Source organism: Paralichthys olivaceus, chromosome 2 (assembly GCF_024713975.1).
Source record: "Paralichthys olivaceus isolate ysfri-2021 chromosome 2, ASM2471397v2, whole genome shotgun sequence".
Classification (NCBI taxonomy): domain Eukaryota; kingdom Metazoa; phylum Chordata; class Actinopteri; order Pleuronectiformes; family Paralichthyidae; genus Paralichthys; species Paralichthys olivaceus.
In genome coordinates, this window is record NC_091094.1 from 21,274,677 (window position 1) to 21,300,799 (window position 26,123).

Genomic DNA, 26,123 nt, shown 5'->3' on the forward strand with positions numbered 1-26,123 from the left:
GGGAGGAACATGAAAAGTTCTTCCCTGGCACAGCCTCCAAGGCCTCCATTTGGAAGCCACTCAGCGGTGCTTTGTAACGTGTTTAAACATTATCCTAAGTAATCAGGGGGAGTGTTCATGAAGTTCCAGCTTGATGTTTAAGTGATGAAAAGCAAAATTGGGATGGGTGGCATTAAACATATATGCACTGGGGCAGCTGGCCCACAGCCACTTTGATGCTGTTGCCACTCAAAACTCATCAATAATATGCTTATTTCTTCTGCCCTCAAATCTGAAAAACATAAAACTAATTGAGACAAACAGAATAGAGCTTTTTGAATTTTTGACATATCTGACAACTTTTCAATCAGCTGCATTTTAGCATGTTTGAAACTGTGCATCATAGGAAAGGGTTATGTTCCATTATGCATGGCTTCACAGAAAGACACATTGACAGAAATATAAACTGAATTAACAATCTGTTGTTTAATAAAACTTTGCGAGCATTTGAATGGACCCCTCTTGAACACAGTACAAAGTAATTGTATTCACTTTGTACTGAAAGCCGTTTTTTGACAACTTTGAGTCTCAATTTGTCAACAAATGCTCATCATTTGCAGCAGCAGATTGAAACGTCCCGCTTTTGAGTAAAATGTGTGCAATTCACATTTATCAGCTCCACGCATGTCTACATTTATTTACCGACAACTGGAACCACAATCCGTGTTGCCACCAGAGAATAACTTGTCAATGAGAAGCGCTAAGACAGTGGATATCTGTCAGCTACACACAAACACTGGGGAATGGCAGCAAACCCACGGAGAAGAAGGAGCCGTGAGAAGAGATGGACTGTGGTGGCTGTCAGCAGCTGCCTGTCTGGCAAAACAATGAAGGAACTCCAGCAAAGCAGGCGGAAAACTGTTCATTTCCACCTGAGTATGCACAGATTAAGTTGTTATGATGAGTCCTTGAAAGGTTTAAATTTTACCGGCTGCTGTGTTCCTACCTCGGCCATATGTCATTACTTAATAAATGTAGCAGTGAGAGAAGCAGTGTGTGTGTGTGAGTGTGAGAGGACCAAAGAGAAGTGATGACAGAAACGCTTGCTGATGGTGTTGAAGTGATTTCTGCTCTTGGCTACTCTGCATAGATAATAGTTGTTGACGCTGAAGCTGAGCCAAGGTGTAGTGGAAAGTTTTTTTTCTGTGGTGACATTGTAATGAGCACCTGCATTTATCTCTGCCAAAAACAATTCCAGATGCAGTGAGATCAGAAAACAATCAGTTGCCAGTTGAGTTTTTTCTTAGTCACTCAGAAAATAAAAAGGAGAAACTGTCTGTAAGCCTTGAGTGTAGTTGACCATGATTTGAACAGATATAATATATATATAATGTAGTCATTTAGTGTGTGTTAGAGCTCTTAATGGTGATTTATTTGCATGGATTTCAACATGGCATTAATAACAAGCATTCAGGTCTGTCTGCACCCAAATGTGTCCTGAGATCAAAACACAAAAACCAAATTCAGAGGAGGTCAGGGACACAATGGAGCCACATTATTTTTGCTGCTGTGAAAGCCAGTTTGTCCCAGGCCACATATGAATGACTGCATACTCAGCTGACATGCTGACCTGCTACAGTTTCACTATGAATAAAATGTATGTTTACATTTCTCAGTGCCAATACATTGAATTGTTTGAGTTTAATGTCATCCCCACTTCAGGACCAATTCCAATACCAGGTCCGAATAAGGCCTGTAAAGTTTGCTATTTTGGCCCCTTCCAAAATCCATCCCCACCTGCAACCCTCTTTTCCGAAAAATTCTTGTTGGTTAGACTGCAATGTCTGTGACTGACTGAGTAATATCTCACAAATTTCAAACTAGTCGAGCTCTGCTGAAATACTCCAATATGAAGTATGGGTTTTTACCTTGAGTCCTCGTTCCTTGTTTTCCCTGCCAACCTCCACATTTTGCAGCCTCCTCTCATTAACAGCTCTAATTGGCCCTTGGGCTAAGCTGAAAACAATGAAGCATTGATTTCCTTAAACATAATTACCTCCTCCGGTCATGAAATGGCTGCTGTCACTGAGGGCCACCAAGAGAAAAATGGCCAGTTACTGGGCCCATCCATGCCCTTCACCTCTTCTCACCAAAGGCTAGAGTGCACAGGCAGCCACTCCATCTTTGCAGGTTGGTTTAACCCCTTTAGCCGCTTGACAGGCTCCGAGCACTGCATCCATCAACACCTCCAGTCCTGTCTCAAGTCATCATGGACCTACTGTACCAGAATGCACACCACAATACCACTGTGTAGTTGAGCAGAAAATGTCCATTATGGAAAAAAAGACACAATATCATATGCATAAGTACACAACACACAAACCCAGTCACAGATAATGGATGGTCATGTATGTCACCTTAAGCTCCCAGCTACCTGAATAAGATTATGTCAAGTCGAGGTGGCCATTTGTCGCTTTCATCACACACCCAGTGAGTCATCATGGAGCCGTTTACACTCCTCTCTCCTCCACATACCAGATGGTTAGTAGGGTTTGTCCCTAATGTCCACCTGCCACCAGGCTGATGGCTGGACCTCAGCCCCATGGCTGACACACACGTTACCGTGTGCTTATGTGTTGTCTGTGTTTGTTTGTTTGTGTGTGTGTATAACGCTTATCAAAAAATGCAATTATCTTTAAAGTGAGCCTGATTATCATGATGTCTTTTCCAAATAAGGATCAGTCAAGAGTGTAAAAGGAAAACAAAATACCTTCAGAGCAGCCTTTCCTTTAGTGGCTGTAAACTGTAACTTTATAAAGATAAATGTTTGTTATGATCCATGTATTGTCCTTCTGGTGCATGTTTTGGAAAGGCAGGGGGAATTATAATCATATTTCTTCCATCATATTGATCTGTGTCATAATTTTGTTCATGTAGCATAATTGTTTTTTTTTCATTAATGTTTTTCTTACTTTATTGTATAATGTATTATGTGTGTTGTGTTGATTGATTTTTTTGATTGTTGTTCCCAGGTCTGCCTTAAAAAAGACCTCAATCTCAATATAACCCAGATATGTGTTATAGACATTTAAATCCCAATCAATCCCAAAGACCAGATCCCTGTTCACGTATTTCTAAATGAATTAGGGAAACACACAGTTTTGAATATTTCAGATCTACAATGCTTCACTAATTTAAGTCCCACTGAGGAACCAAATCCAAAAGGACATCCACACAGGTGATATGGATTTGATGAGGTCTGTGTGGTGTTGTACCCATAGACTGTATATAAAGAGGTTGTTGGACATACCTCTATAGTGCAAACCGGCAAATCTGGCTATGTCACAAGCTGAGGGTATTCAAGCCAATCCAGTATTCTGTGACGCAATGTAAACTCCTCACTTATTCAGAGATATGCTCTGAGTTGAAAGCAAGTCTGCAGGTCAGGAAGCTGTTGGTAAAATATTGAACAAGCCAACACGTTGTGGGGTTTGGGGATTTTAGCACACTCAGGGGATTTTTCTCCTCACTTTTATAGTCCTGTATAGTTCTGGCTCCTCTTGCCCAGAAATATCTAACAACAAGCGCTGAGAGAGTTACATTAATACTGCACGACATCATGGTCCAGCAGGACTGCAAATTTTTGCCTTTTAATCCAGGACTCTGCAGCCCTTGGTCTGGCCAGTGCAGACAGTGATGGGAATGGGAGAAGAAAACTGTTGCCAAACTTGTCAAGGCTGCTGGGAGCTAAGTTCCGTAATTCATGACCGGAGCCATTTTAAACATTTGCACAACACCGACCGGTTGTTGTTATGCCAGTGGAAGAAATTGCATCCTCTCACCACAGCTGGATGTCCTCTTTAGGTGCCACCAAGAGAAATAAGGCACAAGAAAGATGGAATGTGGCATCTCTCCTCTCCTGATCCCTCCTCTTCTCTCCTCACCTGATCTCTCCTCTCCTCTCCTTCTCTGTCCTGGGATGAGCTCCAGTTTAATTGTTGGATGCTGGTGTCTGTTGCAGTGGCTGTCAAGGGAAGATAAAGAGTTTTTCCTGGGGCATAAGGAAAGGGGAGAGCGGTGATGGAGGGCCTCTCTCCTGCAGCTCCGCTGGCTGCATTAGCCCCACGCTTTATAATTGTGTGAAGGGGGCACTTCCAGTGGCTCCGTCATTACTCACTGGCATGGCCAGTCCCTGGCAGCCAGACACACCTTGTCCTCTCTCTCTCTCTCTCTCTCTCTCTCTCTCTTCCTCTCCCTGCCTGTCTCACTCGTTTCAGGATGTCCCTAAGTTCCATCACCCCCTCTCCCTCTTCTGGGCAATCCACCCTATTGTTATTTTGACCCAGTACCGCCATAGGCACATATCGCCTTTTCTTTGTGTAGAATGTTTCTTGACTCCCTCTTTATCGGACTGGCACGTCTGCGTAGGGTTTACTATGACTGATATCACCTATGCTTTGAAGTTAATGTTTTAGTGTACTATAGCCTAAGAGAAAAGACAATGTTCCGATACCAGTTTCAGAAATACCTCAGATACTGCTGAAAATGCCAGACCAGGCTTTACACCGATCCAATACCATGTACCATAACCATTTATTTTCCTGGAAATCACATCTTCTTCACTGCTCCAAATAGCAGTTGTGCTGCACAGCCCCTGCCAAGTATTGTTTTTAGACCGGTGATGAGGACAATATTTGTGGTAGAGAAGCATTAGCCAGAGCTGGTTATAATGTCATTGTATTTGACCAATATTTTGCGCTGCCATTGTTGTTTCTTCTTTAATTTATTTATTTGTGTTTTTCTTTAGTTACAGTTCTATGGTATTCCCTCTCTGTATGTGGCAGGGCATAGAAAATGATAGCAATCATCACGTCCACACAGGATTTGTAGCATTTACAAAACCTTTTATATACATTGTGTAATTTATGTCATTTTTTAAATGCACTGGTTTTGGTTCACTATATCAGCTGATACGCAAAGTCCAGCTACTGGAATTAGTAACGGAATGGGAAAAATGGTAAAGGAACATGGCCGTGTGTCAGCCATGATGTGTCTAATGACTCGCAGGTCCTCGCTGAGACAAAGCAATCATCCTTTTTAATCATGTGGACAACATATGGAAGATTTCAAAGATGTCAAGGCAAACACACTGATGGATACTAAGTGTATGTGATCTTTATAATGGGCTGATTGGTATGTAGTGAGGACAGCCAGCATTTAGTAGGAGGCAATTAAATGACATAAATGAGAGAACTCGAGCCGATATGTTACACACATACATGTACACCAACATGCATCACACTATATGAATCGAGGTAGTCGGTTTATACTCTTTTATTTTTATGTTAAAAACACTGTACACAAATATGGTTGCTACAGTTTCAATGATACATTTTCCTCTGTGTCTGTCTGTCTTTCTGCAGAGGGAGGCACATGCGAGGTGATCGCCGCCCACAGATGCTGTAACAAGAATCGTATCGAGGAGCGTTCTCAGACAGTCAAATGCTCCTGTTTACCAGGGAAAGTGGCCGGGACGACACGCAACAAGCCCTCCTGTGTAGATGGTGAGGACCACTCATTTGTTTTAATACTGCTTTAATACTACTGCTGACTGTTTATTAATGAAGACTCCTACGAGGGAAAAAAAATCCTTGTCAGTGATATCTCTTCAGTCTCCTCCTACAAAAAGTACTAATGATATCCAGTGACAATGCACGAAATATTGTGCCCTGTATGTGTAGAGATGGACACTAATGGGAAAAAAAACGTTTAACATAATAATATTAACAAGACTAATTATGTTAGATTTTTAATATCTATTTTTTTGTCTCAGGAAATAGAACTCATGCCAAACAAATAATAAACATCCGGACACAGTCATGTAAAGAAATTTGATTCAAAAGTAATTTATGAACAGATCATCTAAATAAAAAAATTTACTTATTAAATTACAAGAAACTAACTATTAAATATTAAACATGAGTTTTCCATTTCAGTACATTAAAGGTCTTTGGACATTTCTAATGTTTTTGGTTTATTTTACTTTTAATTTGGATTGTATGGATTATTGAAAAAGATTCCTGCACATATTACCCTGGTACAATTTCAACGTACGCCCACCTTACTTGAGTTTTTGTATTTTGTACAATATACTATGATATTGTACTTTGCTAAAAATATCTGACAGCTAGAATAAAGAGGTTTAGATTAAGTTTTACAAATTACAACTGTGATCAATAATATAAAGAATGTGTTGTTATATACTTAACTACACAAAGGTCTGTAAAAAGTAAAATGTAACTTAATTTCAAAAAACTACAACATTTGAGTTAATAGATCAATACTAATGATCAAAGGATGTATAACAGTATAACAGTCTTTACACTTAATGTACATTTTGATGATTATACTTGTTTACCTTTACTGAAGGGAAATGTTGAATGCAATATTTCATACTGAATATGAAGAATAGGAAATATGAAAATATGAGTAGCCTACCTCTGATTATCATCAGGTTTGAGTGAGTTATTTTGAAAACACAGATTCTTCACTTGCTTGAATAAACAGCGCAGACCAAGCATTTTCCAATATAACATTCACTGCTGTCTCTCCGTGATATTTTTTTTCTCTTATAATAAAAATACATTCAACCATTAAGAACCCAGTAGTGCTGCTGGGCATCATGGGAGCGAGATGACGGGCTGTTGAACACCTGAGCAAGGAGCATGTTGCAGATCACATCGCCCAAGGCAGCTCAGGCTGATGGAAATGAATAACTAATAAACACGAGTCAGGGAAGCTCCAGGCTAGTGCACCTGAATTACCTTAGCCGAGAAAAACAATCAGACTGAGGTTGCTCCATGTGGAGGAAAAAAAGGTGTAGGAAATCACAAGTCAGCTGAGACAGAACTGTGATGCCCCCTTCACTCCATGGAGCTCATTTATTGCACCTCGGCCTTGATCTTTTCACCTCCACCTTCAGCACAGATCAAAGTTATTTCTCTGACTGACCCTCTCGCAAAGAAATTACACCAAAAATATATTCATTACGAGGAATGTTACATGAAAGGCCAGACATGCCTGCTCAGTGGGCTTCACAGGGTTGGTTAGCCACAGCTGACACTCAACAAGACCCTAGAATATGAATTAGCTACAACCCAAGGATGCCACAAAAGAACTTTCCCCCGGGTGGATGAAAAATCACCCACAACCCAATAAAACTTTTCAGTTAACAGCTGAATTTGTCAGACCTTGGGGAGTTTTGTTCAGAAAAACTGATGTTGTGTTTGCCCTGTGGTTGGAGACATTGCCTGAATGAAACATTTACACAGCTCTGACCTTGAGATGTAGCTTTTTGAGCAGGCAGCGTTGTCCTTGTGCAGAGAGGCAGACGCTGTCTCCTCTGCAGCACATAACAGACAAGGGACTCTGGACTTTTATCCATTCAGTTTGTGTCTCTTTTCACTAAGCACGTCTAGACAGAGTTCATGAAATACCTGAAAAACTTAAAAACCTAATAACAGACTGAGACATTTTCTTGCCTTCGACTAAGAAATACATCCCAATCCTTATAGGTGAACAGCATATAATAGAAGGTGAATATACAGTATGAGGAAATACCCAAAAGCCGTGAGCAGAAGCTGGACATAGCTGCATGAATTAAGAGCGATATTATTAGGACTGAGGCGTGGAGGTGAAGAAGTGGGAGATGTTGTTAACACTTCATGCCTCCATGCTTTGGACTCCTGCAGCGGGAGAGTCCTTGCTGTTAGCGTATTGATTAACAAGCACTTATGGAAGGAGTGGTGAAAAAATGGAAATGACAAGTCACTGAGCAGCAAGCTGTGCTACTGAGAGGCTTTGCACCACATTGAAAGAGTTAAGATAACCTGGCCTGTTAATGATTTTTATTTCCATTAGTTCAAAGACTTTACAGTTTCTCCTTGCTTTAAAGAATGAGGCTGTTTGTTATTTATTTCACCCTGAAATCATCAGGGGATAAGGGCTGAAGGGCAGTAGAAAAAATTATGTGATTATTCAATAGAACTCATTTGTAGTTGAAAGTGTCAGATGCTGCAAACACATCGTTTAATCAAGGTATTTTTTCATAAGTGTGGAAATAAATGGATATATGTGGGTGGGGGGCCACTCTGTTCCAGGGTTTTGATCGTCTAGGAAAGCTACACTTGAAAGTGTGTGTTTGTCAACCGGGCGCCGCAGGCTACCTTTGCTACTATGTGAGGGATTATAGACTTGTGGAGTCAGTGGTCTGGCCCCTTAGCAGCGCACCGGCCTGGCCCAGATGGAGCTTTCTCCCCAGGTCCCAGTGTTATTAATGTTCCATCCAGATAAGGAACGATGCCGCAGCCCAACCCATCTCATCTCGCTACCCCCTGGGGGACACCTGCCGCCACTGTACTATACACAGGTTATGTTCCTGCACAAAAAAGAATAGCCAGTGCTCTGATATAACAAATCAGAAGTATATCTTCAGCGGTTATTTGGTCTGAACACAGAGCCCAGGGGGAGCGAACACTCATTTATTTTTGGCTAAATTTGCACAAACAGCAGGTCTTCCCAATGCACTATATTATTGGTCATTAGCATCAAAGCCCAACATCAAAACACACACTGAAGATCAGTCTCATTGTCAAGTGTTCTCCACCTTGTGATTGTGTGTGCCACATGGGGTTATTTCAGTTGCCATTGGTAACTGTTTTGTTGTTAATAATATATGGGAATATGACGACAGCTTGCGTTGGGAGGCGTCATTCACAGTGGGGGTCTGCTGTCAGATTATGCTGCGTGGTGGGAATTGATTATTAGCTTTGACAAGGAGAACTATGTCCCAGTTATGTCAGGGCCAACAAGGCTTTCGGTGAAGAACATTCCTTTAAACAATTCAAACGCTCGTATCTCTCCAGCCTCACTGGGCCGATCACATGCACTCAGATTAGGCACTCGTCACTGCACCGCTGCCTTTATTTTAGTGTATGAGACATGTAAAACCCTCGGCCACAGTTTGGATATACACAAAAATACCCACATACATATGCGCTTATTTAATCAACATGCATGCAGATGCCCTGATACGCACACATGCTACCGCTTTGTGTTGTCATGTAGCTGCTGTAGCAGTAAACTCTTTCAAGAAGAAATCCACATCCACTTGCTGCTGATCACTGATGGGGAATGAACCCTTCTGTCTGGCTGCGGGCGCATATAGCCGAGCATGACAGGTTGTCATGGTACATTTGAGATACATCCAGCGGGGGACACGCATTGACTCTACTTGAGGGGAGAGACAAGAAGTGCAGCAGCTCTGCCAATTGGTCAAACAGATGCACATTATGAATGAAATCAAAACATCAAGTAAAGAAGATGCACTGTTTGATAAGGTTTCAATAGAAACAGGGAAATCCGCAAGGTGTATCTTTCGCAGCTCTGGTTGAGGGGTAGAGCGGTCGTCCTCCAACCAGAATGTTGGCAGTTCGATCCCCAGTCCTTCCCATCTGCATGCTGAAGTGTCTTAAGGCAAAATGCTAAACCCCAAATTGCCCCTCATAGAACAAAAAGTGCTGCTAATAGATGCACTGTATGAATGTGTGTGTGAATAGGTGAATGGTAAACTACTGTAAAGCGCTTTCATTGGTCATCAATACTAGAAAAGTGCTATATAAATGCAAACCATTTATTGGTAAAACTTGTTCTTATGTGTATTCTGCACAAATTCATTACAAGTTTATTAACCACTGTAATTTCTTGGATGAATGACACAGAAAAGCCAATGTTCCATCCTCCCATTATAAAATCTCTGCCCCCCCGCACAGTTAGGCAGTCACATTGTTTCCTCACACAACTGGATGTAGTTGGCAAGATACAAACCTGCTGCAGAGACTGCCTGAGGGGATGGACAGAAGGAGTAGATTATGCTGTACAATGGAAAACAATAAGTCCTTTCTTTTACTGACAAACACATACACATAGACAGACATAACGAGCGACTTTCAAACACAAAACTCTCCTGGGTCAAAAATGTTCGTGTCTTTCGAGAAGTTAAGGATAATGATTGTGAAGTAGGTTTTCTCCTCAGTCTTTGTCACATCCCACTGAGCTCTCACAGCTTTGGCGATGTTATTAGACTTTTAACCATTATTTCTTATTTATAAAACAATTCTGTATGTCCACATGCAGAGCCTGTTAGTTTGTTGCTATATTGGCCTGCATTACACTGGTGATCTGTCCTAGGTGTACCCTCTCAACCAGCTCCACCCTCAAAGGATAAGTGCATAGATGATGCATCAACCCTGACAAACTTTGCTTGTATTTGTATGTCTAACTGAAAACTCTTTTTTCACCTTAATAAATCTGAGATCATGCAGACAAAGTTTTTGTAGGCAATTTCAAGAATTAATCTGAATTCCCCAACCACGCAGAAAATAATCAATTAAAAACACAGGGTGTCTTGTTTAGGTCTTCAGAAATTAATTAAAGCTATGTGATGAGAAAGCCAAAAAATATTTTCTGAATAGCTCATCAAACCTTGGCTCTCTCTCTCTCTCGGGCAAAGATTAATGCATAATATTGACCATCTGAGGCTGACCTTGGCTTCAGTGGTCCAGGTCTCAGTCCTGCTGTAATTATACACTTACTTAATTTGCTTCATGCTCCTTTGACCCCTCCAGTACTTGACTGCATTTGCACACCTCTGTCCATTGAGATGGAAATGTGATTTTAGCTATTTCATTGGAATTCTTTTAGTAAATCACATGATTATAGGAATGACTGATTGGATACTTTTTTGATAATAAATGAGTGATCAGGGCACTTGTAGCTAGGATTGATATAAACTGTTAACGTGAAGGGGGAAAGAAAAAGACTCCGATGACCTGCATGAGTCACTAAAAAAAAAGAAGTTCGTTCTTTCCGGAGGCATCGATCCTTCAGCTCAAACTGTACATTTAACCTGATAGATGGCCCTGATTGTTTTCAGCTCCAGGTCTTGACTGAAGGCAGCTCACCTCTGAATAAAAATTGAGAACAGCAAACACTGCAGCCGACACAATTTGAAAGCCATTGTTTTGCTATAATTTAAGCCAAGTGCCGTGCAGCTGCCTTAAGTTAAAGAAACATTAACTATTCAGAGTCATATTCACATTCTGACACAGGCAGAAATCAATTCTCCTCCTCATCCGTCAAGGTGTTCAAACATTCTGCTACCTGGCAGCGACGTGACGGCGAGTTCAATCCATCACAGAGTCGCTCACCAGTGATCTGACAGATGCACTTGTAAAAGGTCCATCGCTTCATGTTTTTCAATCAATTCAAGTCCTACTCTTGGTTGTTTGTCCATCAAAGCTGCAGACTACAGGCTGCTACGTGGCTAACATCTTGAATCAAACACTCTCAGATTTTGTGGATTATTCCGAGACCATCTTTCATATCTGACAGAATACAGCAGCTTCTTTATGGTAACATCTGAAGATCACATTAATTGATGTTGGTGCCTAAAATCATGGATCTGAAAATGAATAGCCAACCTAAAGCAGGATTCAGTAAAGTGGTCTGCTGTAATGCCCCCCTCCTCCTTTACTCCGTGGCAGACACAGAGGAGGAGTAAAGTTTGCTGATGTTGGAACTAAGGTTATACCCTCTATGCTGACGATTGCTCAGGGACTAGTTAAAGCAAAACGACTGTTGGAGGTCAGTGGTCACCAGGGAGTGATGCATGGATCCTGACCCAGAAATGGCTCTTCTCCAGTGGTCAAGGTCAGAGCCAGATGTCCTGGCCTAGGTACAGCCACAGACATAAAGAGAGAGAGTGTGTGTGTGTGTGCTCTACTCTGTCTGGTTCATATCCTCATGGCCATCAGAGCTGACATGTCACTACATTGTATTGTCAAGTTGCGCTGAGATGAGCCTGCAGTCCACCACACTGACAGAGAGATTTTCAAAGATCAAATATGAATATTTATTAGATGCATTTAATAATCCCAGGTCATTAAACTTTTACTCTCCTTTTATTACACCATTAGAAGCTGTCAAGACATTACCCAGAGATCCAGTTGCTTTTAAAGATGGTGAATTATCCTCATCTGATCTTTGCCTGGATGTGACCTTATTTAACCTTATTTAACAATAAAGTTTTTTTATCACCTTTAGTTGACAATTTAAAAAAAAGTACAGGTAATGAGAAGCTATAGTACTGTCACTGGTTGGATATTTCATTCTCAATAAATCTATTGTCTAAATCATGTCCCTTTAAAAAATTTAATAAAAGCTAGAAGCATTAAAAAACTGCATTATGGGAAAAAAGAACAAAACCAAATCATAGAATAAATATAACCAACAGGAGCAGATTTTTTTTTTATGAAACAACCAGCTGGTATTCTGAATCTTTCCCACCTCAGAAACGTTATAAAGGTATTTAATGTTGGTCGTTATACAAACAAAAACTGGAGACAATGAATAATACTATCAAAAACCTTCAGGGTAAAAGTTAATGCCTTTTCTAGACTGCCCATGCATTAAATAGAATAGCACTTAATAGAGTGCATACCTCTGCCACAGCCCTACAGTCCCCTTATGAAACCACATTTCATTTAAATTCACCAGCTCCAGATTTTTATAGTTGGATCGTCACCCAATTGCACACACTGATAAATATCAGTCCCCTATAATGTCGAACATTTTCATCCAGGAATTACTGTCTGAAAAATCAATGAAGATGTTGAAGAGAGGAAAGTGGAAAAAAGCCCCCTGATCTGGATCGCAACAAAATATGATGGGTTCTTTCCTGATCCATACCACGTCCTTCCACCAGGTTTCATGGAAATCTGTCCTTTACTTTTTTGTATAATCCTGCTTACTAACAAACGAGACAAATACTCCATCATGACATATTAAAGACAACAAAAAACAGTGCAGAATCTGCGTGTTATTCCGCTTCAGATTATGCCAAATCATTCCTCAAAAGTAGGTTTTAGTAATCGTGCTAAGTAACAGACAAACGCCAATGAAAACATGAACCCCTTGGAGGGGGTAATAATATATGCCTTATACATATGCACATGTGTCAGGGCTCTCTGGTTTGTAGGTTCACCATTTCTGTTTTCACAAAATAATTAAAACATAACAAATAAATGTTGAAAATAAATCACCCTCAGTTTGTGGCCTGATGGAAAAAGTCTTCTCACTCCCTGTAGGGAAGGAAAGAGGCTGAGCAGAGTGGTGGCGTAGCAGCACATCATCAGCACTCGATAGAACTAGTTAAGCAAATCTCCTCCAGCCAAGTCATCATTTGCCTCTTAATGAAGACTTCCTGCATAGTTATGGTGTTGCCCCTGAAAAGCAGCCGAATGTAAACATGGTTAACAGCAGCCCATGGGGGGAAACGGGGGGAGAAAAAGCAGGAGTGCAGTGGATGATGGACCAACATGTGGTAATTAGTGGATAAGGTAAACAACCATGGGGGAAGCCAAAGGGCAGGTTCACAGCTGGTTAGTGGATGCTCTCATTCTGGCTTTCAGTATCCTCAGGGCTCATGGAGGGGAAAACGAAGGAGGAAGTCAGGAAATGCAGCAAGTTCAGCGAACAGCAGTGGGGTGTCACTCTGTGTCCAGTTTTTTGTCTGGAATACCTGTGTGTGTGTGCATGCGTCCGTTCAAACAGAACCATAGCACACTGTGCTGTGAGGTACGGCACTTAAACCGTCTTCTTCTATCAGTTTGAGACGGCATGTTGCTCACATCCACAATTGATTGGTGGTTGGCCAGTAACCTTGGCAACAGTTGGCTGGAGGGAAAAAAATAATGTTTTTCCTAAAGGTTCAAAATGGCTTTGGAAAATGAAATTATAGGCTACTAGTTTAACTCCATCATTTGACCTTCACATCTTCCTTATGGCAGTGAAAGAAAAGATTCTGATCGGAAATTTAAATTGCAAATTAAGAAAAATTCACAACATGCTGAAAATATTTATAACATCAAGGTTTTGATTTGTATGCCATGATTTGATCCACGAGGTATCCATTGTAATGTATCTGGATTTAATGAAAGGGGAAAACTAAAATCCAAGGATATTTTCCTCATGAGATTAATTGAACATATGGACTGTGGAAAGTTAATTAGAAAAACAAATACCAAACAAAGCTTTATTAAATAGATTTTTTGACCCAAGTTGATCATCTATTATGAAAGGTATATTTTCAAACTCTTAAAACACACACAAAGAAATAGAAAGAGAGAGAGGGAGGGAGAGCGAGATCTTGATTAGAAGATGAGAACACATTTGTTTTTGTCGCTGCAGGAAATATTCAGTCGATGTTAATGAGAGGCAATTAGTTTTGATTAAAAATGAGATTGCGCTCGTACATGCAATGTAGCTATATCAAAAACTAAATAATGATTAATTTCTGCTGGTTTAAGACATTATTGTGAACAGAGGAAGTATCCGTGCAGCAATGATACAACTGCTCTGAGGCTGAAGAGGAGGGAAAACATTCATTTAGACACTCGCCTGTATATATATATATATATATATATATATATAAATACACTTACATACATACATGTATATGTAGTTTTACTGTGCAGAATATGTATTAAAAATATCTGCATTTCATTGACGTTTTGTGATGATTCCACCTACATTATAAATTATGTTTTTTCCTTGTATTTTCAAGTTTACACTATTATTTTTTACTTTTGCACATTTAAGTCAAAGTTTATTGTATCAGCATCTGTTCTGAGTATATATACAGTATATATATTTACACAGTTGTCTCTGTGAAAAACCAACCTGTTTCTTTGCATGTCTGTGCTCACCTTCCCCAGCGTCCATTGTAATTGGGAAATGGTGGTGTGAGATGGAACCGTGTCTGGAGGGAGAAGAGTGCAAGACTCTGCCCGACAACTCTGGATGGATGTGCTCCTCTGGGAACAAAATCAAGACCACGAGGGTGAGACCTCACACGTTCTCTTTCACGCACACACACCCACAGTGCACAGATGCAGAAATACGATACATACCTGTGCTGTATGTTCATATTCTAACTGATGCTTAAGCACACTAACACACATATCTACATGTGCTCACCATTTTCACAAAGTGTATGACTAAAGATATAGATTTACAATTCAAACTTCTTCCTCTTAGACTTAAACCAAGGAAATCACAAAGAAATATCAAGAATCTGTTTGGACACTTTGATTAAAGGCTTTAACAAGACTGTGCCAACTGCCTGCTTCACTTTTAATTCATCTGTTGTCACTGAACAATCAAACATGCACAGTGTCAAACCTGTGGGTTTAAAGGATGTGCACACTTACAATTAAACCGTACAGAGAAAACCTTCTGTTTAACAAGTTGGATTCAGTTTGATGTGAGCAACCAGTGTTAAGGACCCAGTAGTAGTGAAGAACAAGCATAAAGCAGGAAGTAAACAAACAGGTGGGCTCTGCCTCCGGCTGCACTCCTCTCAGAGATAAAGTTAACAGCCACTTTGCTCCTGCGCTGCCTTTCAGCTCTGTAAACCGACTCCAAATGCGACGTGCAAAAATAATGAAGGGAGATAAGTCCTCAAAGCCAGCAGTCCAGCACTCTGTGACAGGTTGATCACCCGATTTGTATTCATTTAATTGACTCAGCCCTCCCCTACCTGCTTGACCACACACACACACACACACACACACACACACACACACACACACACACACACACACACCCACACACACCCACCCACCCCATGTATTCTCTTAACGCTCGGTGACAATGACTTTGAATCGGAGCAGAGACTAATGCGATGGTAGGGAAACAGGGAACAGCCAGTGAAGGTTAGACCACACGGGGCTTCCCAAGGTTGTTCTGCAGATTTATGTGGCAGCAGATAGACATAAAGCTTTCACTGGGCCCCCCCCTCACAGCCACCACAGGCTTAAAACTTCAGAAAGAAGTTGATGGAATGGGGGCTTTCCAGCCTGTCAAGGTAAGGTGCAGTATTTGGTTTCTTTAAAAAATGCATCTCTATTTTTCTCTTTAGTCCATTGCACAATTTTAAACTAAGTAAACTTTAGCTGATGATTGTTTTTTAAATACCTTGGAACAAATTGTTATATTGTGAGAGATTTTCCATTTTTGCACTCAGATGGAGAAAAGCATTAATGCATATCTATGAATAAAATTGTAGAGGGCCAAAGGTGAGACCACAAGCTGCTTTTACTACCCAATGCACACATGTCCTTTTCTCTTGACCCTCTCTTCACAGAACACCCAGCCATACTCCCCTTTTTAGCTTCTGGAAGCAAAATGCAGTTGATGCGTCCACGGAAATGGAGCTGCATTCTTGTTTCTGTAAAGGTTAGTCTTTTTCTTAAGCTGTTATTTGTTTCTGTCTCTTTCTCTCACACACACACACACACACACACACACATCACTGTATCTGCACTTGAGAGTCGGGTAGTAGGAATGGAACCAAATCGTGTTCAATGACTTCTCATTAACCCAAATACTTGGTGCAAAATAATCAAGTGTGTGTTAACATGCTGTGCATGATTAGGAAGGCGTGACACAAATACCGAATGCACCACCACCCACTGTAAATATTTATCACCCAGTGCAGGCAGCGTGCGCATAAATAAGGAATAAGTTGCTGCGTTTTTCATATAAACTGTGTCATGTATTTCACCAAAATGTGGTGTAAATAAACATGCATATACTGCAGCAGCTTTTTCATACAGTTCTGTAGAGTCACACAGAGAAGCAGGTCCACCCCTCAGCAGAACCCTGCAGTCTGTGATCAGTGTGTAGTGGTTCCATCAGTCCCTGTGCCTTTCATTGCCTCCTTTGTTCCATGTCCTGTCTTTGCTATCGGCCACTGTGTGGGCTTGATTACAGTGCCTTGCACCGGTCTGCCAATCCCATTAGCCACTAATCTGTGACATGCTACTTGCTCCTCTCTGTGTTCACTCCTAGTTGTGTACACGCGCACATGTGTTTGATATTTATATATGTGCGTGTGTGTGTTTGCTCATGTGTGCGCTAGAACCCCGGGCAGGTCTTTCCATTTTTGTTGTGTGGCTTCTTATCAGAGTCCACTTGATATCCTGATCCCCCTCTGAGGGTCTTGTTGAGGCAGCTATCAGCACACAGCATAGCCCACAGGCTACATGAAAGGCCTTTTATCCTGCACTCTGCTCTCTGTTTTTAATCAACATTCCTCATTCACCTGTCTCTCAGGCCAAATTGCCTCATTTGTATTTGATTCGTCACAAGACAGCAAGCCCACAACACGCCATTGTTTCTTTTTTTTCTATTCGCAGCCTTTTTTATTTCCTGCAGGTTTTCATTTTGCTCTGAAAAGTGTCAGTGAAGCACAATGAGGCAGGCATGCACGCACACGTGTGCACCCACACACACTGACTTCATCATCGTGTTTCATGAAAAATTGGCATGAAAAGTAAAGAAGCCAAGCAAAGCCAGTCCCTGACACCCATGTTTCTTCTTTTCTTTCTTTATGTCTTTCAGAGAGGGAGCCCTTCATTGCCTGTTCTGTAGCAGCAGACAAGGCAGGCCCTTTTGTTTGAGGAAGTCACAGTGAGAGCAAGGCTGGGGAGCACCTTCCAAAACACTCTCCCACCATAGATCTGCATTACTCGCTCCACTGGCTTAATAGATCAATCCATTTCTGCTCCCTCCAAACAATTATACACCTTAAGAGCGACAAGCAGAATGAAGGAGGCTGTAATGAAAACATTGAGAACATCTTTCCTCCCACTCGTTCTTGTCCCTGTTTTTCATGATAGTGAAAAGAATTACGTTCATTTGATAAGCTCACTGTTAGTGTGCTGGAGCGAATATGAACATGTCACCAGTAATAAGGCAAGAGCATCATACTGTACATGCATAATTCAGCCCTCATCAGGCATTAAATCAAATTTAATGGCCTTTTTTCAGTGATTTCACACTGCAGCATAAACACAGACATACAATAGTCACAAGATAACACACTCTGACAAGATGTGGCCCGTCTGTGAGACCGTTTCAGAGCAAAAGTGACCTGCCAGCAGATCCATCACCATCTTGATTTGTCAAATCCAGAGACCGCACTTCGCAGTCGATCAGTGTGAATGCTGGCCATGCTGCATCATCACTATCACCCCTCCTTCTCCTTCACTAATGTATAATGTCATCATGAAGAAAAAAATGAAACCATACACATGTGGTAATCAGTGTGTCATCGGGGATAAATAATAGATTGGCTTCTTTTTTTTTTTTTTAAGTGTGAGCTGACAGGTGGCTGCAAAGACCAACCGGGTTGTCATCCTCATGGCATTTTTATAGAGGTTTAGTGTGGAGAAGTTCATTCCAAGAGCTACTAATTAATTTATACTTGTTTTCCTTTCATTTCTCTTTCCATTGTCAATGTCACATTAAATGGATCTTGGTGTATTTTTGTTGTCTGGAGTCTTCTGTTTTTAGTGGTTGCTGTTTGAAAGGGTATCTAAGGCGGCATGATTGATTTGCCCAGCTCTAAACGAGAGAGGTGGGAAAGGCTAGGCTGTGTTTGCACTAAATTCTTTAGCAAAGGCAATCGTCCTTGGCTCCTTTTACTAACTGAAGTCTGAGTAAATTGCAATTTAATGCGCCCGGAAAATTAGAATGCAGAAGGCTTAGTTGCCAGCAACGGCGGGATAGGCAGGAAATCCTTGAGCGATCCGCTGCTACCTGCTGCAGTGTTCATTTGAAGAGACAGAGGACAAAAAAGAACAGAGGACACTTTTAGTCACACACACTGATGCACGTGGGTTGAAATGACAGCATTTGCATAAAACTCCTCTTCTCTCGCTAACAAACCTCTGGTGGATTGTGTCGGAGGTATAGCGAGTGAACCGTAATGTGTAACCTGTTACTGCTCTTTTTCTGGCAGAGGTCATTCTCCGCACAGACATTTTGATGTTTCGTCATACAGTAGATGACACAGATGCAAATGCTGGATGGATGAGCCCAGAGGATTACTTTATTTAAAGATCACGAGATAAAAAAAGGAAATCTGTGAAGAGAGAGACGCTGTGACACGACCTAGAGAAGAAATCAATGTGTTAAATCTGAGATTTTGAAGCTCACAGAGGAACCATGGCAGTGCAACTAGGGTTTAATAGGAATGAAATCGTCAGCAATGTCAGTACTGTGTTTCTTTTACAAGTAGCTGACAGGTCATATGACATTAGATCTTTATCAAATAACTTTTCTAACAGCCAATGAGTTTGTTTTCAGTGATGCCTCCCTTGTGTCAGAAACCTTCTAGCAGCAGTGTCCTCAAACAAAATAGGACAAAAACTGAGAGAAAGCTGTGTTATTATGCAAAAATCAAATTTTAGTAAAAGAAAATGTTAAGATATTGTTCATCTGGATATGCATCTCTATCAAAATACAAAGGATATTTTCATTAATCAACTAAGTACCTCATCAAAACAGAAATGGAAGCGTATGCATTTTGATCTAGAGAAAGGGTCCAAGCAGCAAATTAAACAATTACCTTCTTATTGCACAAACATCTCTGTACGAATGTGGAATGCATATATCTTGAACCCTTCAACTAATTGTGCTCACACTAGTATGATTTGGACTCGCAATTCATTTAAAATTTAAAAAAAATTGTTGACCAGCGCTCTGCAGCAGTCAGTGGGGGCAGGGTAGTGTGCAACAGTCATTCTGTGGACCGAGTTGAACTCTTCTACACCCTCAGATACACTACAGCAGTGGTTGGCAACTATACCGAGCAAAATTACAGAGCTTTTATTTTGAGAAGGTGTGAATTTGGGTCTGAAGATTGTGTTGATGCTTGACAAACCTAGTCAAAAATAGTCAACATGCAATGTATGAAAATATAAAAGCAAATAAATAACTCATATGTTACACACATAAACAGTTTTATTTAAAAATCATTGACCTTAAAATCCTCACTGCAGATAAACCAGGTAGGATGATCACAAAGTTCTGTTTATAAAAGGTCTGCACACAATCTCCAGCACACCAACAATGTGTGTGAAAGTACATTGTAGAATTTTCATTTCAATTGTATTTGTATAGCGACAAATCATAATGTACATTATCTCAAGGCACTTTGGATAGAAGGTCGAGAACAGTTTCAGGAGGACTCACTAATGACAAAGTTTCAATTCTGAAGTTGCTGCAGAGCATTAACACAGGACAAGAGAACTGCCCATTGCGAACAGGCAGATTTAAACAGGCACTGCACTAGTTTTAAATAATTCAAGTGAGCTCCTTATCTAAACAGAAATGTAAACATACCCATTGTGATGAAGAAAAAGAGTCTAAGCTGCAGATAACCCAATTCAAAGTTCTTTTGTTTTATATTGGTTGAAAATAGTTAGTGATTCCAAAACGACTTTGCAGTGTAATCCAATTAACTATATTATTATCACTATTAAATTACTTTGTCAAATCTAATGCAGCCAACCAACAATATGTCAATTAATTAAACCCACATTATAATACCAGCAAGTCCCCCTGTTTCTCCATTTGTTCTCTGCTGCACTTTCCCAAAATAGCACACAGTACAGTGGGTGAGTACAGGGGCATACAACTCTATCCACAGGAAAAGATAATAATAATAATAATAATTTGGCTCTCTTGCCAGCATTTCCAACATAGCGGAGAGCTAAGACTCTATGTGCTACAGCTCCCCAACAGCACCCTCCACAATCAAATCCATACACCTGGCCACCACCCGTCAAGCATGCAGGAAATGTCACAGCTGTATTTCTTGCTGAACAGGATTATGGGATTTCTAATTGGCTCCACAGTGACCAGACGACTTCAGATGTATTCACCATAAAAATCTCAAAGCAGCGTAATAACTAGAAAATGTGCTAAAAAATGAAGTTAAAGAAATTCTCCGTCAAACATTTAAAGGCTTTTGCCGTGGAGACATCATACGAGGGCAAATAATTCAGCTGCTTTAACTGTCACAGACATTATGCACACAAATTTTTTTTTTGAGCTTCAGGTTGAGGATGGTGAAAACCAGGACATTCAATCACAGTCTCAAGGTTGCACAATGTACCATTGAAATGTGTCCAGATCTGCAACTGAGGTTGAATAAAAGTCCCTGAACCAGAGTCATGTAGAGAGACAGCTCAGACTGCACAGCGGGGGCCTCGATCCCATTTAGCAAGGCCAGAAATGGTCTGAGTTGAAGTAAAAAATATGCCAAATATGAGTGTTAATTTGTGAAGCAGACATACACAGCATGGAAACACAGTTTTATTTCCTTTTGTATATATTGTTTGCCTGACATATCCGAGTGCACTTGAACACGACTCCATTTTCTGCATTTTTATTTTTCTGCTCGTATAAGCATTCTTTTTTTAGTGGGAGCAGGAACCAGAAGGTGAGACAGGGCTGTACAAAGCCTCCACAGTTCAAAAGACTCCCCCTTGTTTTTGAGACATGCAAACAGAGAAATTCTACGGGGTCTAATCCTCGCTCACTTGTATGTCTTTGTTCTGTCTAAGTGTATGTGTGTTTTCTCTCCTCTCTTCTCCCTCCTCTGTGTTGCAGATTCATCCCAGGACCTAACAGCGAGCTCCTATTGCAGGGCTGCGTGCCAGGCTCTTCCCCTCACCTACCCCCTTTCTCTTCCCACCGAACGCACTGAAACTATTACATCCACTGCTACTGACTGGATTACCTGAGACCACAGAAAGGATATCCACCCAGATAAACAGCTTTGCTCGTGTGGTGCCAAGGATTTGAAACCAGACTAATCCCCTGTTTGATCAATGAGCCCCATGTTGGTGACTCTCCTCTTCCACACAGCTGTGGCCAGTTTCCGACATACTCCTGCTCTCTGTTTCCCCTGCACTGTGTCTCGCCCTTGAAAACTGAAACAGCTTAGAAGGGGTTATTTAGAGGTTGTTAAAACATTATTTGAAGACATTTGCGCAGCCTGCCTGAAGGTAAATGGGTTGAGGGGCTTACATGGTCCTGAACATGGGAATCCACAGAACTGTAGGAGAGAAATCACCCTGATATCCTTTTATTTCTGCGAGGAAGATGTTTGTATTGGACTCACCGCTTCAGCAGGATGGCTTTGCCGTGAGGACACAGAGGAGATTCATGTACTGGATTTTCAGTGAACACGACCACTAGCAGCCTATAACAGGTTAATGAAGAATCCTTTGAAGGCCTGAGGGCCGTCCCTCATGGCCTCAACTTCAAACTCCTTGATGGACATTTGACTTTGATTGGTGGGCATGCCCAGTGTAAATTCATGAGCACCTCTTTTCTTTGTATGTAAGATAATTTGTGTATATATACATATATAAATACATTACATATTAGATGACAGATCCAAGAAACTGAAGACTATTAAGAGCTCCGGGTATTGATCAGCCCCTGAATATACTCCAGAAGCTCTTGTCCCAATACAGTGTTGTGTATGCTTGCATTGGAAACAGCCTCATTGGAATCATGAAAATAAGTATTGGTCACTTTCATCATTCAGCAACACTGTTGGTGAAGCCAGAAAATGCTTGTAGTTTCTTTAAAAGACGAGGAAAACACTGTATAGAACTGCCTCACTAAAGAAAGCAGCCCTGACAACAACAGCCCCTGAGCTTTCCACTCAGATCCAGCAGGGACGTAGAACAGCATCAGAAAAACTGGGACCATAATCGGACAGTTAGCTTCCGTTTCTGCCGTGGACGGCTGCTTTATTGTGTTTGTCGTGTAGATCTCCCTCTCACACACACCAGAGAGAGATGATTTATTCCAAATGACAGTGAGAAAGTATTAGTCACAATGGAGAAACATGCAGTTATCCCCCAGTAGATATAAGTACATTACAGGACAGCCTTATGAGAAATAAATATGGTTTTCTATACTGATATGCTGTCTCCCATTCCTTCACGTGGTAACCAATATTTTGATGAATGTTCCTCTTATCGCTATTTGATATGTTGTAATATGTGGGTGGAAGATCTTGTCAAGAGTTTCATTTATATGATATGTTAACACTGTGAACGGAGTTTTTACTTGAGTAAACAAGCAATCAACAACGGCATAAGGCGAGTATGAAAATGACTTACGGGCAGTCAAACACACACACATGCAAACACACCAACAAATCTGTGATGCTTCATTTATACAATTCCCTTGGTGGCAGAGTGGATTTATCAGAACAGCACATTCAATTCATTCATGCAATTAGAATAAAGATTTCCAATATCGTGCCAGGCGAAATTCCAGATGATTTTCAATATCAGCCTCCTCTCTCGACTGATATGAGATTTGTCTCTTCTCCCAGCAGAGGCACCAGTGTACATTCATCATTTTGGAATTTGGCTAGTTTCATGGAGCCCAGGGCCTCACTGAGCAGTCACAGAAGGTATGAAAAAGACAGACACATCAATCTCCCAATGGTCTTGCCAGAATCATGAAGGAATATGCGGAAGGAGCGAGAGAGAGCAAGAACATGATTTTTCCCCTTCAATGATCTGCTCCCTCCTTTGTTTTCTCATATCTAATAGAATTCACTGTCTTCCAGTGTTACTGAGCTCATGCAAAGGAAAATGAGCGAGGAAATGAAAAAAAAAATCTTACATACGCAGCTTGTGTTTATGCACAGGTGTGTCTCTACCTGCTTTTCTCTCGCAATTATAAAAAACAAGTGACGGTACGTGTGCATTTTTGAATGTTTGACAATGCGTATGTGTGTATTTTTAGAGAGGGTACGCAGAGCCTGGGAGACAGGCATCCCACAATGACGTATTCTGAAGATTATCCTCAAATTCAATGCTTCTGCTGAGAATCAAGGGATTTCTTCCTCCCTGCTTATGCAAGTTCTAAGTGGATTTTTGCTTAAAAGGTGCTTGGGGATGAAAAACGGAAGGTGCTTTTTCTTATTCTCTTTTATGCACTCCTTTAGCTCTATCCAGAAATGATGGAGTCTTGCTGTGGAGGGAGGTCCTGCGCCATTTTAGGCCGAGCAGAAAGAAACACAGCATGAATAGATAACAAGGGCTGCGTCCTCCTCCCTCTCCGAGGTGCAGTGCAATCTCAGTAGAGAGACATCCATCAAGTCCTGCCAACCTCCCACCGAGACACAGAGACAGCCATGTCCACATCACGCTGGATGGCTAATCAACGCCTGACAGCAAGGACAACCTCTTTCATACAACCAAGACGCATCCACAAAATATTGGACAGTGTTTTGTAGAAAACTTGCATTAGTAACTTCCAAGGGTAACCAAAAACTTTTGCCCCGCATGGGAGTTACATGCTTGGTTGCTTTTAGGAGCTTTTAGTAGTGGCCCCCTCTGCTCTTTGACAAGCACTTCCATTCCCTGCACTTTATCACATCCATATTCTTTAATCATTTTGCACAGCAACCTATAATTTGCAGAAAGGGCACACTCCTTACCTGTGGGGGCTTTGCGTTCTATAATTACAGTCATTACTGGCATGAGTCACAGTGAGTGTTGCCTTTACAATGAACATCCACTGGAGCCGGACAACTGAGAGCTTCTGTAAATCATCAATGACACTACCACTTGGTCTCAATGACAGCCGTTCAGTGACTTCAGGCGCTCTTGATATCAGACAGTCTTTTGTTCGGGTGGATTCTTGATTAATTCTTTTTTTAATCAGTGGACACTGGAAATGGTAAAATTACATGTCATTATAATCAGTATCAGTAACATCACAACGTGCGAGTTCCGGAGCTTCACCACAGAGATCAAAAAGTTGATACCAAGATGCCCGAAGCTACATTTGTGCAGCTAAACAAGGTCAGAACTGCAAAAAAACACAGTGTAAAGTGAAACCCACCAGTGGCCTGCTGCAACGCCATTATTTGGAACAAATGAACACTCTGATGGGTACACAATACATCACTGTCTTAGTCCCATGACACTGCACCATGCCCGCTAACCACTAACACACTTGTCAGCCAAATGACTGGCCAGTCTGTGATTGTCAGCGGCTGCCATAATGATAATTTATTTCACTGCTGCTTTACTGTTTTTTGCTCACCGTATTTCCCCCCCACCTGTTTCAAACCAAAATGCAAGTGTCAACCCTCCAGATCCATCATCATAAACATGAGCGTGCGAGTGTTGAGCACGACGGGTCTTGTCCCACCAGGGGCGCCGATGTCGTCACACACACACCAGCCTCCCCAGAGCAAGAATTCAGACTTCACACTTTTCCATTTAACAGGGAGCATTTTTCACAGCGGTGTCTGCACACAGCCGCTCTGACATCGACTCACTCACTCTCAGTTGTTTGCCACTTGAGGATGAGCGACCAAGAGTTTGATTAGGAAAAGATGGGGGTCAGGTAGAGAAAGGAGATGATATATTGTTCCGAAGGGAGTGTACGAGAAGTTGCATAGTCTCAAACTGGACAAGAAAATACTGTATGATAATACAGAAATGTAGAGTAATGCTCACTTCAAACCAGATGTTTTTCTGACCTTTTCATGGTGCAGAGAGGATGCAAGGGCCTCTGTCACTACAGATGGTGTGAACAATCTCCTGGGACTATACGAGCATATAAAAACTCCCTGTCCACCTGACTCACCTTTGTGTTCTGATATTGCATTGCATCTTTTTTTTTTTTTTTTTAATGGTCTGATCACGCAAAGTATATATTTCTTGGTTTATCCATCTATCACTCACATATTATTCTTTCAAAATGTGTGTGAAATATCATCTTGTTGCGTGAATTTGTTTTATTGGGGTATAAAATATGTTTTCTTATATTTGAACAAAAGTATATAATGTGTATGATAACCAGGAGTTCCTTTTTGAGTGAAGGTTTGTATGGAGGGTTGTAACAGCAGCCTGGCCATCAGGCTGCCTGCCAGAAACAAAGCAGTGTAGCGTCAGTCCAAACCTGCCCACACACACAGTATGCTGCAGTGAACTTAACTAAAGTTTGGACCAAGGAGAGGATAACTAGAGCATTTTATCTTGCCTACACAATGACCGAAAAGTTTTGCTATGTCACTGGGTTTGTGCAATCTTTTTCTTTCTGTCCTGGTTGTGCTGCCTTTGTTCCCTCAAACCAAAGTTTTTTATTTTAAAAATATGAGAATGATTCAAGTTGAATCCTAATTT

General features: G+C 41.1%; 1 protein-coding gene across 5 annotated transcripts in view; it reads left to right on the forward strand.

Annotated features, from left to right (window-relative positions):
• LOC109628951 (chemokine-like protein TAFA-1) overlaps nt 1-22,889 on the forward strand; it is a 109,040-nt gene extending 86,151 nt beyond the window's left edge. The window contains exons 3-6 of one of the 5 annotated variants that reach the window (XR_011238769.1): nt 5,403-5,543; nt 14,814-14,938; nt 16,244-16,335; nt 17,503-20,601. Coding sequence is in view for 1 of the 5 variants with exons in the window: in XM_020086414.2 (XP_019941973.1) it covers nt 5,403-5,543; nt 14,814-14,938; nt 21,562-21,579 (284 nt within the window). In the remaining 4 variants the exon portion in view is untranslated. Of the gene's footprint in view, nt 1-5,402; nt 5,544-14,813; nt 16,336-17,502; nt 20,602-21,561 lie in introns of those variants that run through there. The other 4 variants (XR_011238768.1, XR_011238766.1, XR_011238767.1 and 1 more) reach the window with 4 other exon arrangements.
• Nucleotides 22,890-26,123: the final 3,234 nt, after the last annotated feature.